The 20,158-nt window shown below is 32.6% G+C and overlaps 1 protein-coding gene across 5 annotated transcripts in view; it reads left to right on the top strand.

The window, feature by feature from the left end:
- The first annotated feature begins 1,174 nt into the window (after positions 1-1,174).
- Positions 1,175-20,158, top strand: part of LOC11423803 (MADS-box transcription factor 23) — a 28,219-nt gene continuing 9,235 nt past the window's right edge. For all 5 annotated transcript variants that reach the window (XM_039834481.1, XM_039834479.1, XM_024784415.2 and 2 more), the window contains exons 1-4: positions 1,175-1,257; positions 1,738-1,962; positions 17,551-17,629; positions 18,587-18,648. In XM_039834481.1, coding sequence (XP_039690415.1) covers positions 1,781-1,962; positions 17,551-17,629; positions 18,587-18,648 — 323 coding nt within the window. In that variant the 5' untranslated portion in view covers positions 1,175-1,257; positions 1,738-1,780. The remainder of the gene's footprint in view (positions 1,258-1,737; positions 1,963-17,550; positions 17,630-18,586; positions 18,649-20,158) is intronic.

The raw sequence follows: 20,158 nt of genomic DNA on the forward strand, positions 1-20,158 counted from the left end.
GTAATATTTAAAAGTGAATAATTATCTCTTTACAAGGTAAAAGAATAGAGTTGGGCTCCACAAATTTTTTCCTTCCATCTCTATAAGAGATTCAAACAATGAAAAGTGTCTTTTTCAATTAAGTTTATTTCCCATTTTTTCTTACTTTCTTTCCATCACCATGATGGTCAAAAATAGTTACTTGATCATGTTAGATGGACCCTTTCAACATAGTATGGAAGTGGATTGGTCCTTTTTGAATCCATACTTACCTTTGGAACTTCTCTCATAAAAAGTTTTCAACCAATGCCAAAAGGAAGTATCATTTTATACCCAATACAAATGTTTGCCTGAGATTCTCTCAAGTCCCGGAAACCATTCATGCATCTGCTTAGAGATTGTGATGTGGTGAAGAATTTGTGATAAGAAGTGGAGCTCTTTCTTTAGCATCGATTTATCTGTGGATCAGTTTTAACCATAGTATACGATTGATATTGGCTTGGTCCAAGGACAATGGCCACTAGTGTTTTATATCATGATTAATGTGTTATGGCTTGATAATAACCACCAATTAATATTTGAATCAAACTTGATCTCAATACTCAATGAACACTAATAAACGTACTTACAAATCATATTTGAATCAAATTTGATCTGACAATTTAAAATGAACAAACATCATAATAAGATGATAAACCAAAACAACACAACACAAAGACGATAAAAAAAACATCGTCACTCATTTTAAATAGACAACGAGAAGAAATAGAGTTATCAAAAGAGTGGCTGCTTACAAGAAGGAGAAGAAAATTCTTTTAGTAAATTAAATGTAATTAATAATATTATTACAAGCACACAAAAAGAAAAAACATACCCGTAAGAAAAAAAGGCAAAAATATAAAAGGGGGGCATATAAGACAATAAACAAGGCGCGAGTGCGCATATTCGCGGCGCAGTCCTCGCGATAATTTAAAAGAAGCGCCATTTTTTATTTTCCAAAAAAAGGAAAATGTACGATCTACGGCTTGCGTAAACGCATTACCACGCGTCAGCAATGCAACGGTGATCAACACGAACTTCAACATACGAATATCCTTTCCGAAATGTCAATCTCTTATTGGTCCACGTGGTATCCCTCTAAAAACCACTAGTGGTTTTCTTCTCTGGGTTTCACTCCACCAACCAAAAGCAGTTTCATCACTTTCCTTATATAGCTACACACTGATGCGTTTTCAGTCGCTTTGTCTGTTATAACAACCAACGCGTTCCTCACCCGTCGTAAGCTCTCTCTCTCTCTACTTTTTTCTTCTCTCTCTTTCCTTTTCTAGATTTTCTCAGTCTTTCTCGGAAAGTTGATCCGATTTTCCTTCATTTTGTTTTGTGTATTGAACAACAATATTCATAGTATCGCTGGATCTACTCTTTCAAACTTCGCTCTTTTGATTTTTTTCTTCTTCTAAGGAAGTTTGATTGTTCTTCACTGATTTTCTCGGAAAATTGATCCGATTTTCCTCCATTTTCTATTGCACTCTTTTTGCATTAACCTGCAACAAAAAAAAAAAACTGCAATATTTCAAGTCTCGAAGGATCTACTCATCTACTCTTTCCATTCTGAATATATTTAGTTGACGAACTCTTTGAATTAATTTTTTTTTGTGATTTTTTAAAAAAATTGTTGATGTCTTTGCTTATGATTTACACTATTTTGTTGTGGTTGACGAATTAATTGAAGTGTTGATTTTTTTGATCTATTTGCAGATAGTGTTTTTCTGGTTAGTTAGGGTTTGTTTTGAAGATAGAAATGGGGAGAGGAAAGATCCAGATAAGGAGGATTGATAATTCGACGAGCAGGCAAGTAACTTTTTCGAAGCGAAGGAATGGATTGTTGAAGAAGGCGAAGGAACTTGCGATTTTGTGCGATGCTGAGGTTGGGGTTATGATCTTCTCCAGCACTGCAAAACTCTATGATTTCGCCAGCACCAGGTAACTAGTTTACAGTTTATATCGTTAATTAAACTCTTAGATCTTATTTACTTATTATTTTCTATTTATTTTCTATATATTGATTTGCACTTTCAATCTCTATGTTGATTTGAGTATATATGTGTGTGACTTTAAGGATATGAAAGTGGTTTCGTTTTTATTTCTGTTTTTGCAATAGATTGGTTAGTTAGTTAGTTACCGTTAATATTGAAATATTTGGGCTTGGAATTATGGCAGTACGATAAACTGCATTCATTTTAGAGAAATTAAGTAGAATGAAGTAATGAACCTATGTTTGGTATTAACGTGGTCACATTTAACAGATTCATCGCGATATTAAATAAGCATACAATGGTGATAAGATTTGAGTCCGTTTGGAATCTCTATATAAGTATATGTTTGGTATCACAATGACACAACGTTGCTTTGAAGTTCGACCATCGTCGTACTAAACATACACTAAGTTGAAATGTAATAGGTATGTACTGCTCAGGCCTTGTTGGTTTGATATGATAACTTGAGTATGGATCATCTGAACGTTGAGTATAAAAATCTCACATTTCAACAAGTTGTGACATAATAAACTTTATACATATCTGAAACTTAATAAAGAAAATAATATTAATGATGCTTCTGTCAAATCAGAGGCATGCATGTTATTTAGGACTGAGATGTTGCACAGTCCCAAGCAAATATGTGTACGGAATGTCAGTATTAAAAACCTGGTTTATTTTTTAATAGTAAATGGAACAAACATATCAACATAATAATGTGAGAAAAGTGATAAGATTATCAAACAATTATATAAATTTTATTCATTCAATGTGTTTAATTTAGATTTTGTGTTCGTATTTGAAATATATATGTAACTAAAAGCTTACTAAAAAAAGTATCCTAATTGCTAAATGTTAAGAAAATCCTTTGCACATTTGGTCTTATGTAAGAATTTTTTAACTGAAAGATATGATTAACTTATAAGCGTTAATGTTCATTAAAATAATTTATGTGAGGGATCAGGTTATTCAAATTTTTTAAGTTCAACAATAGGACATGTAGGGATAGATTTTCAATCAACCCAAATCCATTCAAATCCACAATTTATATCTTTGTAGGCTTAAATATGTATTTCATCATTGCAATTAGGGGTCGTTTAAAAATTGGTCCCAGTATTCGCTAATCCTTGCAAACTAGCCTTGCAATCATTAATCATTTAAAATTTCGTCCTTTGACCAACTTAATCACTGCCACGTCACTAATTCGATGACGTGACAATCACTACCACACATGAAATTTTAATTTTGCCCTTAAGAAGAGGACAAAATATTGAAGAAAGAATTGGAAACCCAGGAGTAAAATTGGAATTTTATGTATGGCAGTGATTAAGTGGGGAGAGGGACGAAATTTTAAATGATTAAACAATGCAAGGGTAAATTGTTATGATTAGCAATTACATTTTTAAACGACCCCTAATTGCAAGATGAAATACATATTTAAGCCTATCTTTATAGGGATTATTAAACCTGAAATGCCCCCACATGTAGGTTAAGAAAATGTTTGAATATTTCAAAACTAAAGTAATAAAATTCTTTTTTAAAGAAAACAAAAGTTATAAAACTTTTTTTTTTTTTTTGACAAAGTATAAAACTGTTTACAATCTTTAAAATTGATCAATAACATGTCCAAAAAAAATTAATCAATAATACAAACACTCCTGCAATGTTATGATTATATTAGATGTTAGGGCAATCCAATAATATGCAATAATGTCATCACACTTTGAATGGAATGTTGCCCTTTGATTATTTTATGAAACAGTCTTTTCCCGGTAGGGATTTGGAGGTACTTGAAACCATCCTAGGTTGAAATAGGAAAATGTTTTGTCTACGGATTAGACTAAGCTATATCTTGTACTCTTTTTTCTATATTCGAAATATAATAGTTGTTTAAAAGACAGAAGGTGGTATCCCTATATAATTAACACCTATCTTCTTTTTTTTGTCATTGTATTGAGCCTTTCATCTAAACTTTTAAAGCAAAAAATATTTTCAGCACATAAACTAACTTCTTAAAGTCATTTTTTTTAACCAACAAAAGAGTCATTTATATGAAAAGGGAGTACAAGGAGACTAGAGATCGTACCGAAGAAAAAATAGACTAGACAGAAGGTAACGAAATAAAGTCATTTGATATATTGACTTCAATTATCGTTGGCAAGACTAACTCTAATACGCTATTAACATCATAAATCCTTTGTTATCTAACAAAAGAAAACTACTTTATATATTCCATAATTTTTAATGTTTCTTGACAAAAAAAATGTATTTTTTATGTTTACATTTTCATTTTTATAAGGATTCTATATTTCTCAAAAGAAATGAAAAAAATTTATAAGAGCAATTGCAAAGAGAAAACTATATGTTAGAATGTGATGTTCTATGTCTCTTTTGGAATTTTTTTATGCGTCCAAAGTATCTCTATTTATAGAGAAACTTATGTTCTACATTGAAGAGATACAACTCTTTGGAAGAGATTCTGTGACGACAATGGTTACATTGTTTCAATAGTCAAGCAATACATCATTTCACTGAAAGGTTCATATTCAATCATTGCAACTTTTCAAATTTATATTTTGGAAGTTTCTCTCACACTATCACCTTTGACAAGGCGTAACAATCGTATGAAAAGCCAAAATTTCTCTCTTATTTGGCTCGAGAAAAGTAGAAGGAAAGATACAAGTACTTAGACGACGATAGATTTTCCCACCAAAGCCACCCTATTCAAAAGAGGAGTCGGTGGTGGTGTTGAGGATATGAGTTGTGTGTGGCGTGCGGAGGTTTCTGAAACGCAAGATCGCTTGTTTGTTAAATGTGGTTTCGCAAGTGCTATTTGGTATGAAATTTTTAATTTGTTTGGGGTAGTTAGTGATTGTGCTTCCAGGTAACATTTATCCCATGCCTCTTAGCTATATATGTCTCATACTCGAATAGGGAAGGGAATGAAAGGGTTGATGTTAGTATGACATTGTCGATATGGAAGTTTAGGAATTTTCACATATTTTGTGCAAAGTCCCTCAAAGAGGTGGAGGTGTTCGATACTACTATCAAGAATCTGTATTGGAATTGATTTTTAGGAAAATAGAGGATTTTCTTTGTCTCTTTTATGAATGGTTTGATTACCCTTTAGATATTTCAAGATAGATTTGTTTGTTTTGTTTCCATCTGTCACACTAATTTTTGGGGTCGGGTGAATATTACTTGTACTTTATCGCGTTGAATGGATTTAATACCACTTGTGCGTTTCTATTCCTTTTCTAATAAAACTTTTTTGATGTTAAAAAAAATAAGATGTTTATTATTATAAATTTAAAGTGTATAAACAATATAAAAATACATATTTCTAAAAATTGCGACCTTAATTAAATATTTATTATACACCAAAATTATGATAATGAAAGTGCCTATTTCTTTTGTCTGTCTTTGTCTTATATCGCCATTTCAGAATCTCAAAATGTAATCGAGAAAACACACTAAATTGTTTTCCCTTTTGACGCTTCATAATATTTATTAGAAAATTTATCTAAAATATTTAAGACATTAAAAAAGTAATAAGATCTCTCAAAAAAAAAAGTAATAAGATATTTTGTCAAATAATAATAATAATAATAATAATAATAATTTTGATGTAGATAAACTGCATTCATTTTAGAGAAATTAAATAGAATGAAGTAATGAACCTATGTTTGGTATTAAGGTGGTCATATTTAACAGATTCATCGCGATACTAAATAAACATACAATGGTGTTAAGATTTGAGTCTGTTTAAAATCTCTATATAAATATATGTTTGGTATCACAATGGCACAACATTGCTTCGAAGTTCGTCGTACTAAACATACACTAAGTTGAAATGTAATAGGTATGCACTGCTCAGGCCTTGTTGGTTTGATATGATAACTTGAGTATGGATCATCTGAACTTGAGTATATAAATCTCACATTTCTACAAGTTGTGACATAATAAACTTTATACATATCTGAAACTTTAATGAAGAAAATAATATTAATGATGCTTCTGTCAAATCAGAGGCATGCATGTTATTTAGTACCGAGATATTGCACAGTCCCAAGCAAATATGTGTACGGAATGTCAGTATTAAAAACCTGGTTTATTTTTTTAATAGTAAATGGAACAAACATATCAACATATTAATGTGAGAGAAGTGATAAGAGTATCAAACAAATATATAAAATTTTATTCATTCTACGTGTTTCCCTAAAAAGAAAAAAATTCATTCAATGTGTTTGATTTAGATTTGTGTTCGTGTTTGAAATATATATGAAGCTCGAAAAAATATCCTAATTGCTAAATCTTAGGAAAATCCTTACACATTTGGTCTTATGTTAGAATTTTGAACTGAAAGATAAGATTAAATTATAAGCGTTAATGTTCATTAAAATAATTTATGTGAGGGATCAGGTTATTCAAATTTTTTAAGTTCAACAATAGGACATGTAGGGATAGATTCAATCAACCCAAATCCATTCAAATCCACAATTTATATCTTTATAGGGATTAAACCTGAAATGCCCCCACATGTAGGTTAAGAAAATATTTGAATATTTCAAACTAAAGTTATAAAATTGTTCTTTTTTAAAGAAAACTAAAGTTATAAAACTCTTCTTTTTTTTTTTTTTACAAAGTTTGTTATAAAACTGTTGATTACAATCTTTAAAATTGATCAATAAGATGTCCAAAAAAAATTAATCAATAATACAAACACTCCTGCAATGTTATGATTATGTTAGATATTAGATGTTAGGGCAATCCAATAATATGCAATAATGTCATCACATTTTGAATGGAATGTTGCCCTTTGATTATTTTATGAAACAGTCTTTTTCCGGTAGGGATTTGGAGCTACTTGAAACCATCCTAGGTTGAAATAGGAAAATGTTTTGTCTACGGATTAGACTAAGCTATATCTTGTACTCTTTTTTCTATATTTGAAATATAATGGTTGTTTAAAAGACAGAAGGTGGTATCCTTATAATTAGGGAAGAGTATTGAATAAAGGAACAAAAATAGAAACTTTGTGTTAGAAAATGATAAAAAGTGGTTAAATCAACTTATAACAAGTTTATAAATTGTTGTTTCCAATATAAAACTACTAATTTTGGTTACCTTAACGGGCAATGGTTAGCAAGACCCAATTAATTAACATCTATAATTGTTTTTTGTCATTGTATTTACCCTTTCATCTTAACTTTTAAAGCAAAAAATATTTTCCGCACATAAACTAACTTCTTAAAGTCAATTTTTTAACCAACAAAAGAGTCATTTATATGAAAAGGGAGTGCAAGGAGACTAGAGATCGTACCGAAGAAAAAGTAGACTAGACAAAAGGTAACGAAATAAAGTCATTTGATATATTGACTTCAATTGTCGTTGGAAAGACTAACAAAATATATATTAACATCATATAATTCCTTTGTTATCTAACAAAAGAAAACTACTTTATATATTCCAGAGTATTTTTTATGTTTCTTGACAAAAAAAGAATGTATTTTTTATGTTTACATTTTCATTTTTATAAGGATCCTCTATATCTCTCAAAATAAATGAAATTATAAGAGCAATTGCAAAGAGAAAACTATATGTTAGAATGTGATGTTCTATGTCTCTTTTCGAATGTTTTTTTGCGTCCAAAGTATCTCTATTTATAGAGAAAACTTATGTTCTATATTGAAGAGATACAACTCTTTGGAAGAGATTTTGTGATGACAATGGTTACATTGTTTCAATAGTCAAGCAATACATCGTTTCACTAAAAGGTTCATATTCAACCATTGCAACTTTCCAAATTTATATTTTGGAAGTTTCTCTCACACTATCACCTTTGATAAGGCATAACAATCGTATCAAAAGCCAAAATTTCTCCCTTATCTGGCTCGAGAAAAGTAGAAGGAAAGATACAAGTACTTAGACGACGATAGATTTTTCCACCAGAGCCACCCTATTCAAAAGAGGAGTCGGTGGTGGTGTTGAGGATACGAGTTATGTGTGGCGTGCGGAGGTTTCGGAAATGCAAGATCACTTGTTTGTTAAATGTGGTTTCGCAAGTGATATTTGGTATGAATTTTTAATTTGTTTGGGGTAGTTAGTGATTGTGCTTCCAGGTAACATTTATCCCATGCTTCTTAGCTATATGTCTCATACTCGAATAGGGAAGGGAATGAAAGGGTTGATGTTAGTATGACATTGTCGATATGGAAGTTTAGGAATTTTCACATATTTTGTGCAAAGTCCCTCAAAGTGGTGGAGGTGTTCGATACTACTATCAAGAATCTGTATTGGAATTGATTTTTAGGAAAATAGGGGATTTGCCTTGTCTCTTTTATGAATGGTTTGATCACCCTTTAGATATTTCAAGATAGATTTGTTTGTTTTGTTTCCATCCGTCAGACTAATTTTTGGGGTCGGATGAATATTACTTGTACTTTATCACGTTGAATGGATTTAATACCACTTGTGCGTTTCTATTCCTTTTCTAATAAAACTTTTTTGATGTTAAAAAAAAAAGATGTTTATTATTATAAATTTAAAATGTATAAACAATATAAAAATACATATTTCTAAAAATTGCGACATTAATTAAATATTGATTATACACCAAAATTATGATAATGAAAGTGCCTATTTCTTTTGTCGGTCTCTGTGTTATATCGCCATTTTAGAATCTCAAAATGTAATCGAGAAAACACACTAAATTGTTTTTCCTTTTGGCGCTTCATAATATTTATTAGAAAATTTATCTAAAATATTTAAGACATTAAGAAAGTAATAAGATATCTCTCTCAAAAAAAAAGTAATAAGATATTTTGTCAAATAATAATAATAATAATAATAATAATAAGAAACAACAAACCCAACACCCGTAAAAAAACAACAACAATGTCTTGATTAGTATCTTGCTCGCATCATTCTACTAAGCAGGAGATAGATATACTCTTATAACGAGGAATTACGTCAATATTTGAACGCATGTAAAGATCAAGGGACTAATGTTGGTATGGCATACAACTTTGTGGTCCATTTGGAGGGCGTGTTTTGACTTCATTTTTTCTGGGGTGGTACCAAAAGTGGATGAGGTCGTTGATACTATTAAAAATGTTTCTTGGCTCCAAAGAAAAGAGCTCCTTGTCTCTATTATGAGTGGTTTATAAACGCTTTTGATTGTATGTGTAATTTCAAGTTTTTGGCATCTACTTGCACTTATATTCATTAATCAATATATTCTTCTTTGAGGTTAAAAGAAAATTACCACATCATTGGCTTATCAACCTTGTTATTTTCATAAATAAAAAATATATTAATATTTAGAGTACAAATTGCTTGCAAACTTAAATTTAAAAGTTTCGGTAAGAGTATAAACAAGAATGTGAATTTGGGCACCACTGATAAAAGTTTCGAGATATTTTTGATTCTAGCCTTTACTCCTTAACCACCTTCTAACCTTGAACTTTTAACCCATTTGAATTGATCTGTTGGTTTGAGACCTTGAAGTGTGCTCCTTCCAAGATCAAAGGTTTGCTTTCCACTAGTGCCAATTTCGATTGGCTAAGTTTGTATAGAGCTTTGCTAAGCTCCTGTTTTAAATGGGACCTCTGCAAGTGGATGGTGAGACTAAACATCTCGGACAAGTTGATCCTTCAACCGGATATTGAGTTTTCAAAAAAAAAAAAACATTGACCATTTTCTCCCCCTAGATTTAGTTGATAAGATTCAAAAGAAAGCCTCTTCGTATGTAATCACGTTCATTGTATGGGTATATAAAGTATGTGTCGTATTTAATCTTGTTTTAGTGGATTTAGTACCTCTAGTACTTTGTTTCTTGATTTTTGAATAAATTTTTGATTTGCGGTTAAAAAAAATGGATATCTTAATTATTCTCTTTAGATGACCTTTAGCCCTAGAGGTCACACCACCCAATTCAAGATGCAACTTTTCCACCTTTTCCCCTACTGACGTCTCAAGAAAAAAGTTCAAGGGAAATGTCAAGGAATATAAAAGAGATGCATGAAGAGAAACCATTAGAAAGAATTTAGAGGTCAATAAGTTGGATTCAAATATTGTTTATGATAGAAAACTATGGTGTAATTTGATCCATGTAGCCAACTCCACTTAGCGGGATAAGGCTTGGTTGTTGTTGTTGTTGTGGTATAAAAGAGATGCATGACATTTAAGAAAGGGGTAATGAGATTACTCTTCACTCCGAATAGTTATAACGCCTTTAGGTAGATTGTGAATCATCCTATTTTGGGGGAATTTATGAATTCAGTTGTTGTTTTGTTTCATGTGTGAGGCATATGACACCAATCTATAGTGTCTTAGCTACGTCCATGTGTGCAGGGCACACAACCTATCTTATAAAAGGCATTTTCAACATAGTTCTCAACAATGTAGCCAAGATTGAGTCCAACTCGTAGGACCACGTGATCTTAAGTGCCATAACATCTCGACCGTGCTTTGACTTTACTCTGGTTCGGTTATGCTATATTTCCTCTCTATTTTGTTGCTTGGTTCCTCTGTTTTTCCTCTATTATCTCTGTTTTCATGTTTGGTTCCTATGTTTTTCCTCTATTTCTCTCTATTCTATCAACAACCTATTGATCCTACTTACGAACTGTGTTACGTTCCTCGTATTTACGTTCTTTCACCGGCCAATCGATCCTACGTAGGATCTCAATCCTGACTACATCGGTTCTCGGTGTTGAAAAACTGAAAAAAGTAGGGTTACAACAAAGGAAACTCTTTTGTTAAAAAAAACAAAGGAAACTTTTAGGATTAATAGTTAAGAGTTTTTGGGGAAATTCTAGGATTGAGAAACACTTTTGACTACCTTGGAGATAAATCATTGAGTCTCTTGTTCAATGGGAGAGATCTGGGAAAAAGGTATAAATTAAGGGGGTTAATGGTGCTTTACCCCCCTATAATATAGGTCATTTTTTATTTTCCCCCCTGTAAAATATATAGGTCATAAAAAAACGACTTTATTTTTTTTTTTGCAAAATTTTTTCGTTTTTTTATGACCTATTAGGGGGGTATTCCAAAAAAAAAAAAAATTTACAGGGGGTAAATCAAAAAAAAAATTTTACAGGGGGAAAACAAAAAATGACCTATATTACAGGGGGGTAAAACACCATTAACCCAAATTAAGGTTGTTATTGTTAAGGTTAATTTCTTATAACATTTTGGTTTCTCTTTCTAAAGAACTATTTGATAGGAGATTGGAGAGATTTCTCTTCTCCAAACGTAGGTCAAATTTAGTCCGAAGTGGGTGAACAAATATGTCTTTTTTTTTTTATATTATTCTCCTTTATCTTTGTTGAAAATTGACTCAAAATTGATGGTGAAGTCTAGAAAAATCGTGGCACGTTTGCAGGGCAACGTGGCACGATTGGATGGTTTAGGTTTGGGTTGTCATTGGAAAAATTGTGGCACGATCCAGGAGGAGTGTGGCACGATTCAGACGGATAAGGTGTAGTACTGTAATATCACCTGCTCCAACGTTGCACGATGGGCTCGAAACGTGGAACGATGCTGCGTTTTCCTGAACACTATTTAAGCACTTCATGACCCATTTGTTGAAAATAAGCTTGGTGAATCTCAAGGAAACTAAAGGAGGAAACTTTTAGGGTTTTAGATACTAAAGGTTGAGGGTCTTTGGATGAGGTTCAAAGCTTCAAGATGTGAATCTTGGAGAACCAAAAGAGGGGGGCTCTTGGGAAAAGGGTTGGTGCCTTTTGGGGAAGATTCATGGGGTTGGGAAACACATGAGTGGAGAGACTATTGTGAGCAACTTGGGTGAGTCTTGTGAAATCAAAAGAGAAGATTGTTAGTGAAATCAAATGCTAAGGGTTGGCTCTCTTTTAGGGGTTAGATTCTAGAGTTGGGAAACAATTGTAAACACATTGGGAGAGTGAAAATCATGAGTGTCTTGTTCATTGGTGAGATTGGGAAAATGGGTAGAAATTATGGTTGTTCTTTGTGAGCTTGTTGAAGCTAATTTCTTGTAACCCATTTGTATCTCTTTGTAAAAACTCATTGATAGTGGATTGGAGAGATCAATCTCTCCTCCAGAGTAGGTCAAGTTGGACCGAACTGGGTGAACAATTCTTGGTGTGTTTCTTTCTTTCTTTCATTGCTTATCTTTATTGCTTTGATTATGATTGTGGTTTTGCTATGCACTTGTTGTTGTTGCTTGTGGTTAATTTTGTTTGTTGGTTGCCATTGATACTTGCTCCACACATCATATTTTGTATTGGTGTGAAATTTGAGTCCAAACTCATACCCAAACTCAGTCAAAACGGGGAAAAGTTTGGGATTGATTAATGGTCAAACATTATTCAGATATTGATTTTACATCTTCTATTTAAGTGATGAGTTTGTGGGCTTTTATTTTCTATCAGTTGTCGAGTTGCACCTACTGATAACACGAGTTTGTACGTGTGGGACCTTACTCTCTCATAGGTTTGGTTTATTCCCCACTAATTGTCGAGTTGCAACCTTGCACCAGAGTTTCTACATGTGTTAATGCTTAGGGTCATCAATCATGTAGGGAGATGCACCTTCGCGATAGAGGTACATGAGGTTCTTACTCTCTCAGTGGTATTTGAAACAATGACTTAAATTAGGGTTCCTAAATTCTCAATGGTCATTTAGGCTCACTCGTCTATTGAATATTACAAGTAAATCAACATATTCTCTTTATCGGTAGTTCTACAAACGAGCGGCCATGTCTCGTCTACCTTATCAAGGATGAAAGAAGAATAAATTTAATTCCCTGAAGTTAATATGTTTCCCTGGTTGTGTTAGCCCATTATATTTATTAGTTACTTCTTGATTCAGGTAGGTTTGCACCAATATTAGATATGTCACGTTCCTAAGTATTGTTATCTCCATATTAATTCGCTTCAGAAGAAACAAATCTTACGCAGTAATAAAATTAAATAGTAAACATAAAATAACTGAATAAATAATTTAAATTAAATAATCCAACAAATAAAATAGATGTGTATCTTAGAACCTTGCCCTAAAAGGGTTTAGATACTAATGGTAACTAAAGACAAATTCAAAAAATATATAAAACATACCCTAGAGACTTAGGGTGTGTTTGGATGGAGGGTTTGGGATGGGAAAGGGGGTGAAAATTTACTTTTCATTTTTAAATTATGGACATTATGAAATGTTTTTTAAAAAGTTAACATATTAACATGATAAATGATCATATAATACTTCAATCACACTTAGTTTATTTTAGAAAAAACATGTTATATATTCCATAATTTAAAAAGGAAAAGTAAACCCTCTCCTCCCTTCCCCTTATAGACTCTCAATCCAAACACACCCTTAGAGTGAGGAGAGAGTCCTCCCTTAAAGCTCCTAGTGTTTGCCTTCCTCTTAAACCGCTTCGTTCTGAATGCATAAGAATGAATGAGAAGGGTTGTATTTATAGGCAAGTTTTCACCTGGGTTCGAGCTGAAAAACTGGGTTTTTTCCACTTAAAAAGTGGAAAAAGCAGTTCTGACTCGCTCCTAGCCTGCCATGGGTGCATGAGTGTAAAAACTCATGCCCATGGCGCATGAATAATGCCTAGGGTGCATGGTTCATGCCCGGGGCGCATAGGTTCTATTTTCCCGTGCGTAATTGTTTGTTTCTTTTGGGTGTTTCCTTCCGTATAAAATATCTTGGATTTCGGAATAGTGTTCCTCCCTTTGTAATGTCTGTCGAGGCCCATTGAATCTTCATTCATGGTCTTCCCAAGATCTTCACAAGTCTTCAAGATGTTTCGCTTTGCCGATTTGCATGATTTCTTCTTGAATTACATCAAAACACTCTAGAATTGTTATGTTTCTAGAAAAACTATAATTACATAACTCAAATATAAAACATTACAAAATGTCCCAAAAACCATAGACAATTGTTCTAATACTCCTCTATTTTGGATTAAAACTAAATAAAAATGACTAAAAAAATATGCTAAAAATAACGTAAGATGACATGTCATCAAGTTCCTAACATAACGAAAAATATTCTTAGTGTCACTCAATTTGCGAAAGACAATCATGTTACTTTGAGTTTCACCCTAATTTTTGTGTTATTAAAAGTCATGTTTCCAATGAGATTCCTCTCAAAGGACACCTTGATAAAGATGGATTTTTACAAGTTTCCCAGATTGTGGAAGCATTCTTCACTCTCACGTATTCTAGTTTTTCTTCACGTAATTCCAAAATTTCGCATGTAAATACATCCTACTAGTTCTACTTCATTTTCTTCATGGAATTCCAAACTTGGACATCTAAGCTCTAAGGTTCAAAATCTTTTACTTAAACATTGTAATATCCCAATTTAAGTAAAAGTACTAATGAAGCAATAAAACCAAAGAAACCGGAAACGTAGAAGCCTGCGCTATTTCGCAGTAAACCACCAAACTCAGTTCTTTGAGGTGTCCCAGGATAGCTCCCATCAACGTTGAGAACAATGTTGGTTCAAACAATTCCACATGATGTAACGATTTGGCGCAGTAACAAAAGTGTTAGAGGAGAAGCTAACCTTGACGACTTCTACCGAGTTTTAAATGTTGAAAGAAAGAAAATTTCGGGACCAAGTTTCATTGTTTAGACACGTCAAATTACGGTGTCTCCAAGTCAACCAAATATCGGTTGAAAAAATATTAGACTGAGAGCCCATGGTTGCCTTAACAAGTCACGCGCATACATGACTTAGAAGAAATCCAGATTGGATAACCCAAGGTGATGCCAAATATCTAAAGAGTAACTGCAATCACAAACACAATGGAGAAAAGTTTCTTCATGGAGGCCACAACGTGTACAAATAGTAGAAGGAGCAATGTTCCTGTGATTAAGTAGAGCTAAGGTAGGAACAACATTATGACAAGCTTGTCAAACGAGGAACTTGTATTTTTTCGAGAGGTTCAGCTTCCAAATCCAAGACCAAGAGTGTGGAGAGTTGGTGTGGGAAATCAAATCTTTGATAAAGATAAGCCAATTATAACCACTCTTGGTTGTGTAAACACCATTCTTACTATGGGACCAGGTAAACACATCATCTATAGAGTTATTGAAACTGATATGAGTGTTGTTGATGATATCATAAGTGTCCGGGAAATATGAGTATAGAGGATTTGTGTGTGAGGCTTGCTGTTGTTGAGAACATACCTGGCAATGAGGTGAAGATCATGAATATCGTTGAAAGGTACTGGGTCCCAAGAAAGCCTAACTTGCTCCATTAGTTGAACCAAAATGACGAAGAGTCATTGCCAGCGAGCCAAGAATACCCCTCTTGAAGGACATTTTTAGCACGAATGATTGAGAACCAGATAAGGGAGCTAGTGCTCTGGGCGCTAGCTAGCATGAAGAAAATGAGGGTCGACTGTATACTTATGAGATTGAAGATGAACCTATAATTTGTTAGGAGATTGGACCATGTCCCAAACAAGTTTTCCTAGAAGATAAATGTTAGCCTCTCTAGCGGATCTAATACCCAAGCCACCAAGATGTCTAGGAGTAGCAATTTTTTTCCATCCTACCAAATGAATGCCTTTATTATTTGGGCCTCTCCATATCAAATTGCAAGTTGTTTGATCAATACTACAAATATACCTTAAGGAAGCCAAGTAATCTGCATGTAGTAAGAAGGAAGAGAGGATAAAGCAGATGAAGCTAAGGCTACTCTACATGGCTTGTTGATAAGTTTGTTCTTCCATGATGCAAGTCTAGTTTGTACTTTCTCAATGATGAAACTGAAATAACATTTCTTGGGTCGCCCTTTCAGAATTGGGAAGCCCAAATACTTATCTAGAGAAATTGTACAACTTTCTTGTTAGTTTGACAAAGCATGGTCTTTATGAGCGATGAGAAATTGTATTGTTTTCCATGAGGTAAAGCTTATTGTAACGCTTTGTTAGCTTATTAGATTAAAATAAAATATCTTGGGAATGTCCTGTAAGTATAGTTCAGTTGGTAGCTACTAGAGATAATTTGTGGAGGGGTCGAGATTCAAACCTCGTATTCCTCACTTCTCCACACATAATATGTGTGAATCTAACCACTAGACTACTTGACAAAATAATATCTTATGAATTATTTCCTATAGGGAGGGAAGAAACATTGGGTATAAACTTTCTGGTTACTGCCCGTAATTGTAAACCCTTTTGGTTGTATGGTTAAGAGATAAATTTGATTATCAAATAAAGATTTTAACAATTAATCCATTTTATAAATAAATTTGCTTATAAAATGCACAACTATTCAATAGCTTATGACACATTATCCCTTTAAAAAAAAAGTTAAGATACAATAAAAAAAAAGTTAAAATAATATTTTATATTATTCTGAGCTTTTGATTGATTGTGTGTAAACCACTAAACTCAAACGAAAGTTGTTAACTACATAATTGACATTTCATAATAGTTGAATGGAAAAACATAGCTCAAATGTACTACACGTTTACTCTCCTTTACCAGAGAAAAGGAGGAGATATTAGCAACAAGAAAAAAAAGAGGAAAAATAAATCTCCAAATTACAATGCAAATAAATTTTGAGAGGAGATATTAGCAAAAGAAAAAAGAGAAAAGGAGGAGAAATAAATTTCGAAATTATAGTGCAAATAAATTTTGAAATTATATCATAATGATATCGAATTGCTCCTATAGAGATTATGATATCGAACTATATTTGTCAATTAAAGCATCTTCAAATCTGTTACTGCTATAAGAGATACTGCTACTTGCCAGCTTGCTATTTGTATCAAGTTTTAGATTATTATTGAAATTGGATTTAAATATTTTATTATCCGTAGTATGTGGGAATGAGCTGGGTCCAGCCGGATTTTGCTTAAATAGGCCGAGCCTAGTTAAAAAAGCTAAAGTTTAAGTCTGGTCTATTAACCTGTCAAAGGTTTTATTTTAAGTCTGACCTGACTTTTTTAAAAGTCCAACTTGGCCTATTAGCCTGTCTAAAAGCCTAATTTGTACTAACAATTTTAAAAAGGCTAATAAACATATATATTTTTAAAAAGCTAATATGTCAATAAAATTTTGTAAAGCATGTATATCCATTTTTCCCCCACTTTATTAGCTTGCATGTATATCCAATAAAATTTTGTAGAGCTAACACATCCATTTTATAGAGGCTAATACACGTGTATTATAAAATGTATTTTATAGAGGCTAATACGCGTGCATTATATAATGTAGTATATATAATTACATATATATAGGTTGGTCTGATAGGCCTAGTAGGCTTTTCTATAAGCCTTAGCCTAGCCTATTTAAATAAATGAACTTTTTAAAAAACTTGAGCCTTACCTATTTAATAAACGAGCTAGGCCGAGCCGGGCTTTAAGTAAGCTGGGTCATAGACCCCTGACGCGGCCTGGCCTATTCGTCTGATCCTAAATTCTTTGATTGAACTTTTTTTGGATAATAATTCTTTAATTGAATTAAATTTATATATAAGTCAACAACTCAAATATCTAACACAATACAATTTTCAATGACTTTTTCCAGCATGAGATCAGTAATTGATCGGTACAACAAAACTAAAGAAGAACACAATCAACTTGGGAGTTCAACCTCTGAAATTAAGGTATTTTTAAGTATCTTATACTACCAATGTTTGCAAGTGAATAGATCATATAATTGCAGCGATTGTCTAATATAGACCCGGTCTAAAGGTGAATCCTTCTATTTTTAATAAAATTTTAATAAAATATCTTAATTTTTTATTATTATAAAATTTATTTTTTACTTTAACTGTCTTTAGACCATTTTTTAGACGTTGATGTTACACTCACCCTATTAATTATATGTAACGTCTTACTGAAGTGAGAACCAGGGAGTGGCTGGAGTATAGGATTTATAACACTTGCATTCTTAAGAAATTTATGTTCTTTTCCCAAGTAATGAGTATTCAGATACTCTTTTCAAGTTAAAGAAAAAACGTTATCACTTTCTTCTCTTTAGAGATGATAGTAAATTTGGAGGCATCTTCTCTTAAAAGGCTATATAATGTGTAAGATTATCTTCTTCTAGGAAAGATTATCTAATCTATGAACACGTTATATGAAATTGTGGTCTATAGTAACTAGAGCATATGATAAAACAAAAGCCACAGGAACTTAATTCATGTTTGGAATCACAATAAATTTGACAAAATCACGGTCAGATCGTAATTTTGTTGAAGCTCCATGATTTCAAACATGCACTTAATATGACTTTACAGCTTGTGGTTGATACGGTCATATACACTTAAAAGATGTGTGTTAGGCCTAAACACAAACCATGATGTCAGTTAAGCACTCCCAGGAAAAATAAATGTTACTCAGAGCATAATTAAATGAAATATGTTTGAAGACATCCAAATAACACATTCAATTTTTATTATGATAGAAGTATTCAACCAAACAACCCTGAAGAGTTATGTTCAATGTTTATTATGATAGAAGTATTCATATTTGATGATTAATTTACCTCTAACATCTAATCAGAATGTATCTACCTCTGATATCTAACCAGAATGTATGTTGTTTCATTCATTTTCCAGTTTTGGCAAAGGGAGGCAGCAATGTTAAGGCAACAATTGCATAATTTGCAAGAAAGTCACCGGTACACCCTTCAACATATTTTATTTTAATCAAAACAACAAAAAAAGGTGTAGAGGCATCACTATAGAGTAAAAAAAATTATAACTGTGTTGGCACCTCAAAACTTCGCATATATTTGTTTTAAACATGAGTAGAAAACCACATTAGAGAAACATTTAGACTAGTTTTTAGACTCGAGCATATTCCGGTTGGTACATTGGTCAGTTGCAGATTTTGTCATAATTAAACTACAGATGCCATAATTAAACCAGTTTCAACCAGTTGGGTTGGCCCAGTGATATTGGCATGGGACCGAAGAGTTTGCTCCTCCTCAAGGTATCGGGTTCGATTCTTTCTAGTGTCAATTTGGGTGGGCTAATTTAGCTTCTTCAAAAAAAAAAAAAACCAGTTTCTTGACTATATTTAATACTTTACCAGGCACTACTATAAATATTTTAGCACTTGAAGGTATGAATAAATAATATACTGAATAACAGTAAAAACAGATTCTGATTTCTGAATATATATTACCACATAGTCAGCTGAACATAGATGGTTTACAATCATTAATGTAATTCTATTATGAAGTAAATAAATGAGAAAACACCCTACTTTGGTCAAAAACAGAAAACACGATACTAGAAGAGGCAAAAACAGCATATCCATACATACATTGAGAATATGTAGAAGTTCTGCCACAAAAAGTGTTACCTACTAAGGTGCTGAAAGCACTTGGTAGATAATCCCCTAATTATTACATATTTCAGCTAGTAGGAACATATGCTAAGGTTAACACTCCACTATTCAGCTACTCATTAAGTGAAGTATTGGTCTATTTCAACATATTTAATTAATTCATTTATTATGAGCAATGGTCATGCTAGTATATTTCCATAAAACACTTAATAGGGTCTTCATACTCAATCATTGAATCATCCAATATAATCTCATTCCACAATAACTCATGTCTAATGCTATAGCTCAAAATTTTGCCTCTACACCTGACCAGGCATCTGCATTATTTTAACTCATGTCTTTACACTTTGTACTTACAACTCAACCTGTATAATAAGCATTTGTTTACGTCTCCATGATCAAATTGTGGATTTATAACTTAACCAGCACAGTAAGCATTTGGTTACACCTCCATGCTCAAATTTTCACCCTTTCATTCTTTTCCAAGTGTGATTCTGAGATGATGATGAATCTGATTCATTCTACAAATCTCGTAACATGTGTAAAGCATGAACTAACCTTCAATAATACAACATATACTAGATTAAATTTGGTATACACCAAGTATATTATTTTCCTTATATTGATATACTAGAATTACCAATCATGGGCTCTTCATTATTTCCCATCCTATCATTCTGCTAATGGGAAACTAATAGACTTATGCACGTGCTTGCCATTCTCTTACGCTAAAATCGAGAGCATATTTCCTCAAGATAAGAATAGACATTGAGTACTTTACTCCTATGATCCTTAAGGAAATGCTTCTCAAGTGTGTCATCACCAACTTACAAAGT

This window comes from Medicago truncatula, chromosome 5 (genome assembly GCF_003473485.1).
Source record: "Medicago truncatula cultivar Jemalong A17 chromosome 5, MtrunA17r5.0-ANR, whole genome shotgun sequence".
Taxonomy (NCBI): Eukaryota; Viridiplantae; Streptophyta; class Magnoliopsida; order Fabales; family Fabaceae; genus Medicago; species Medicago truncatula.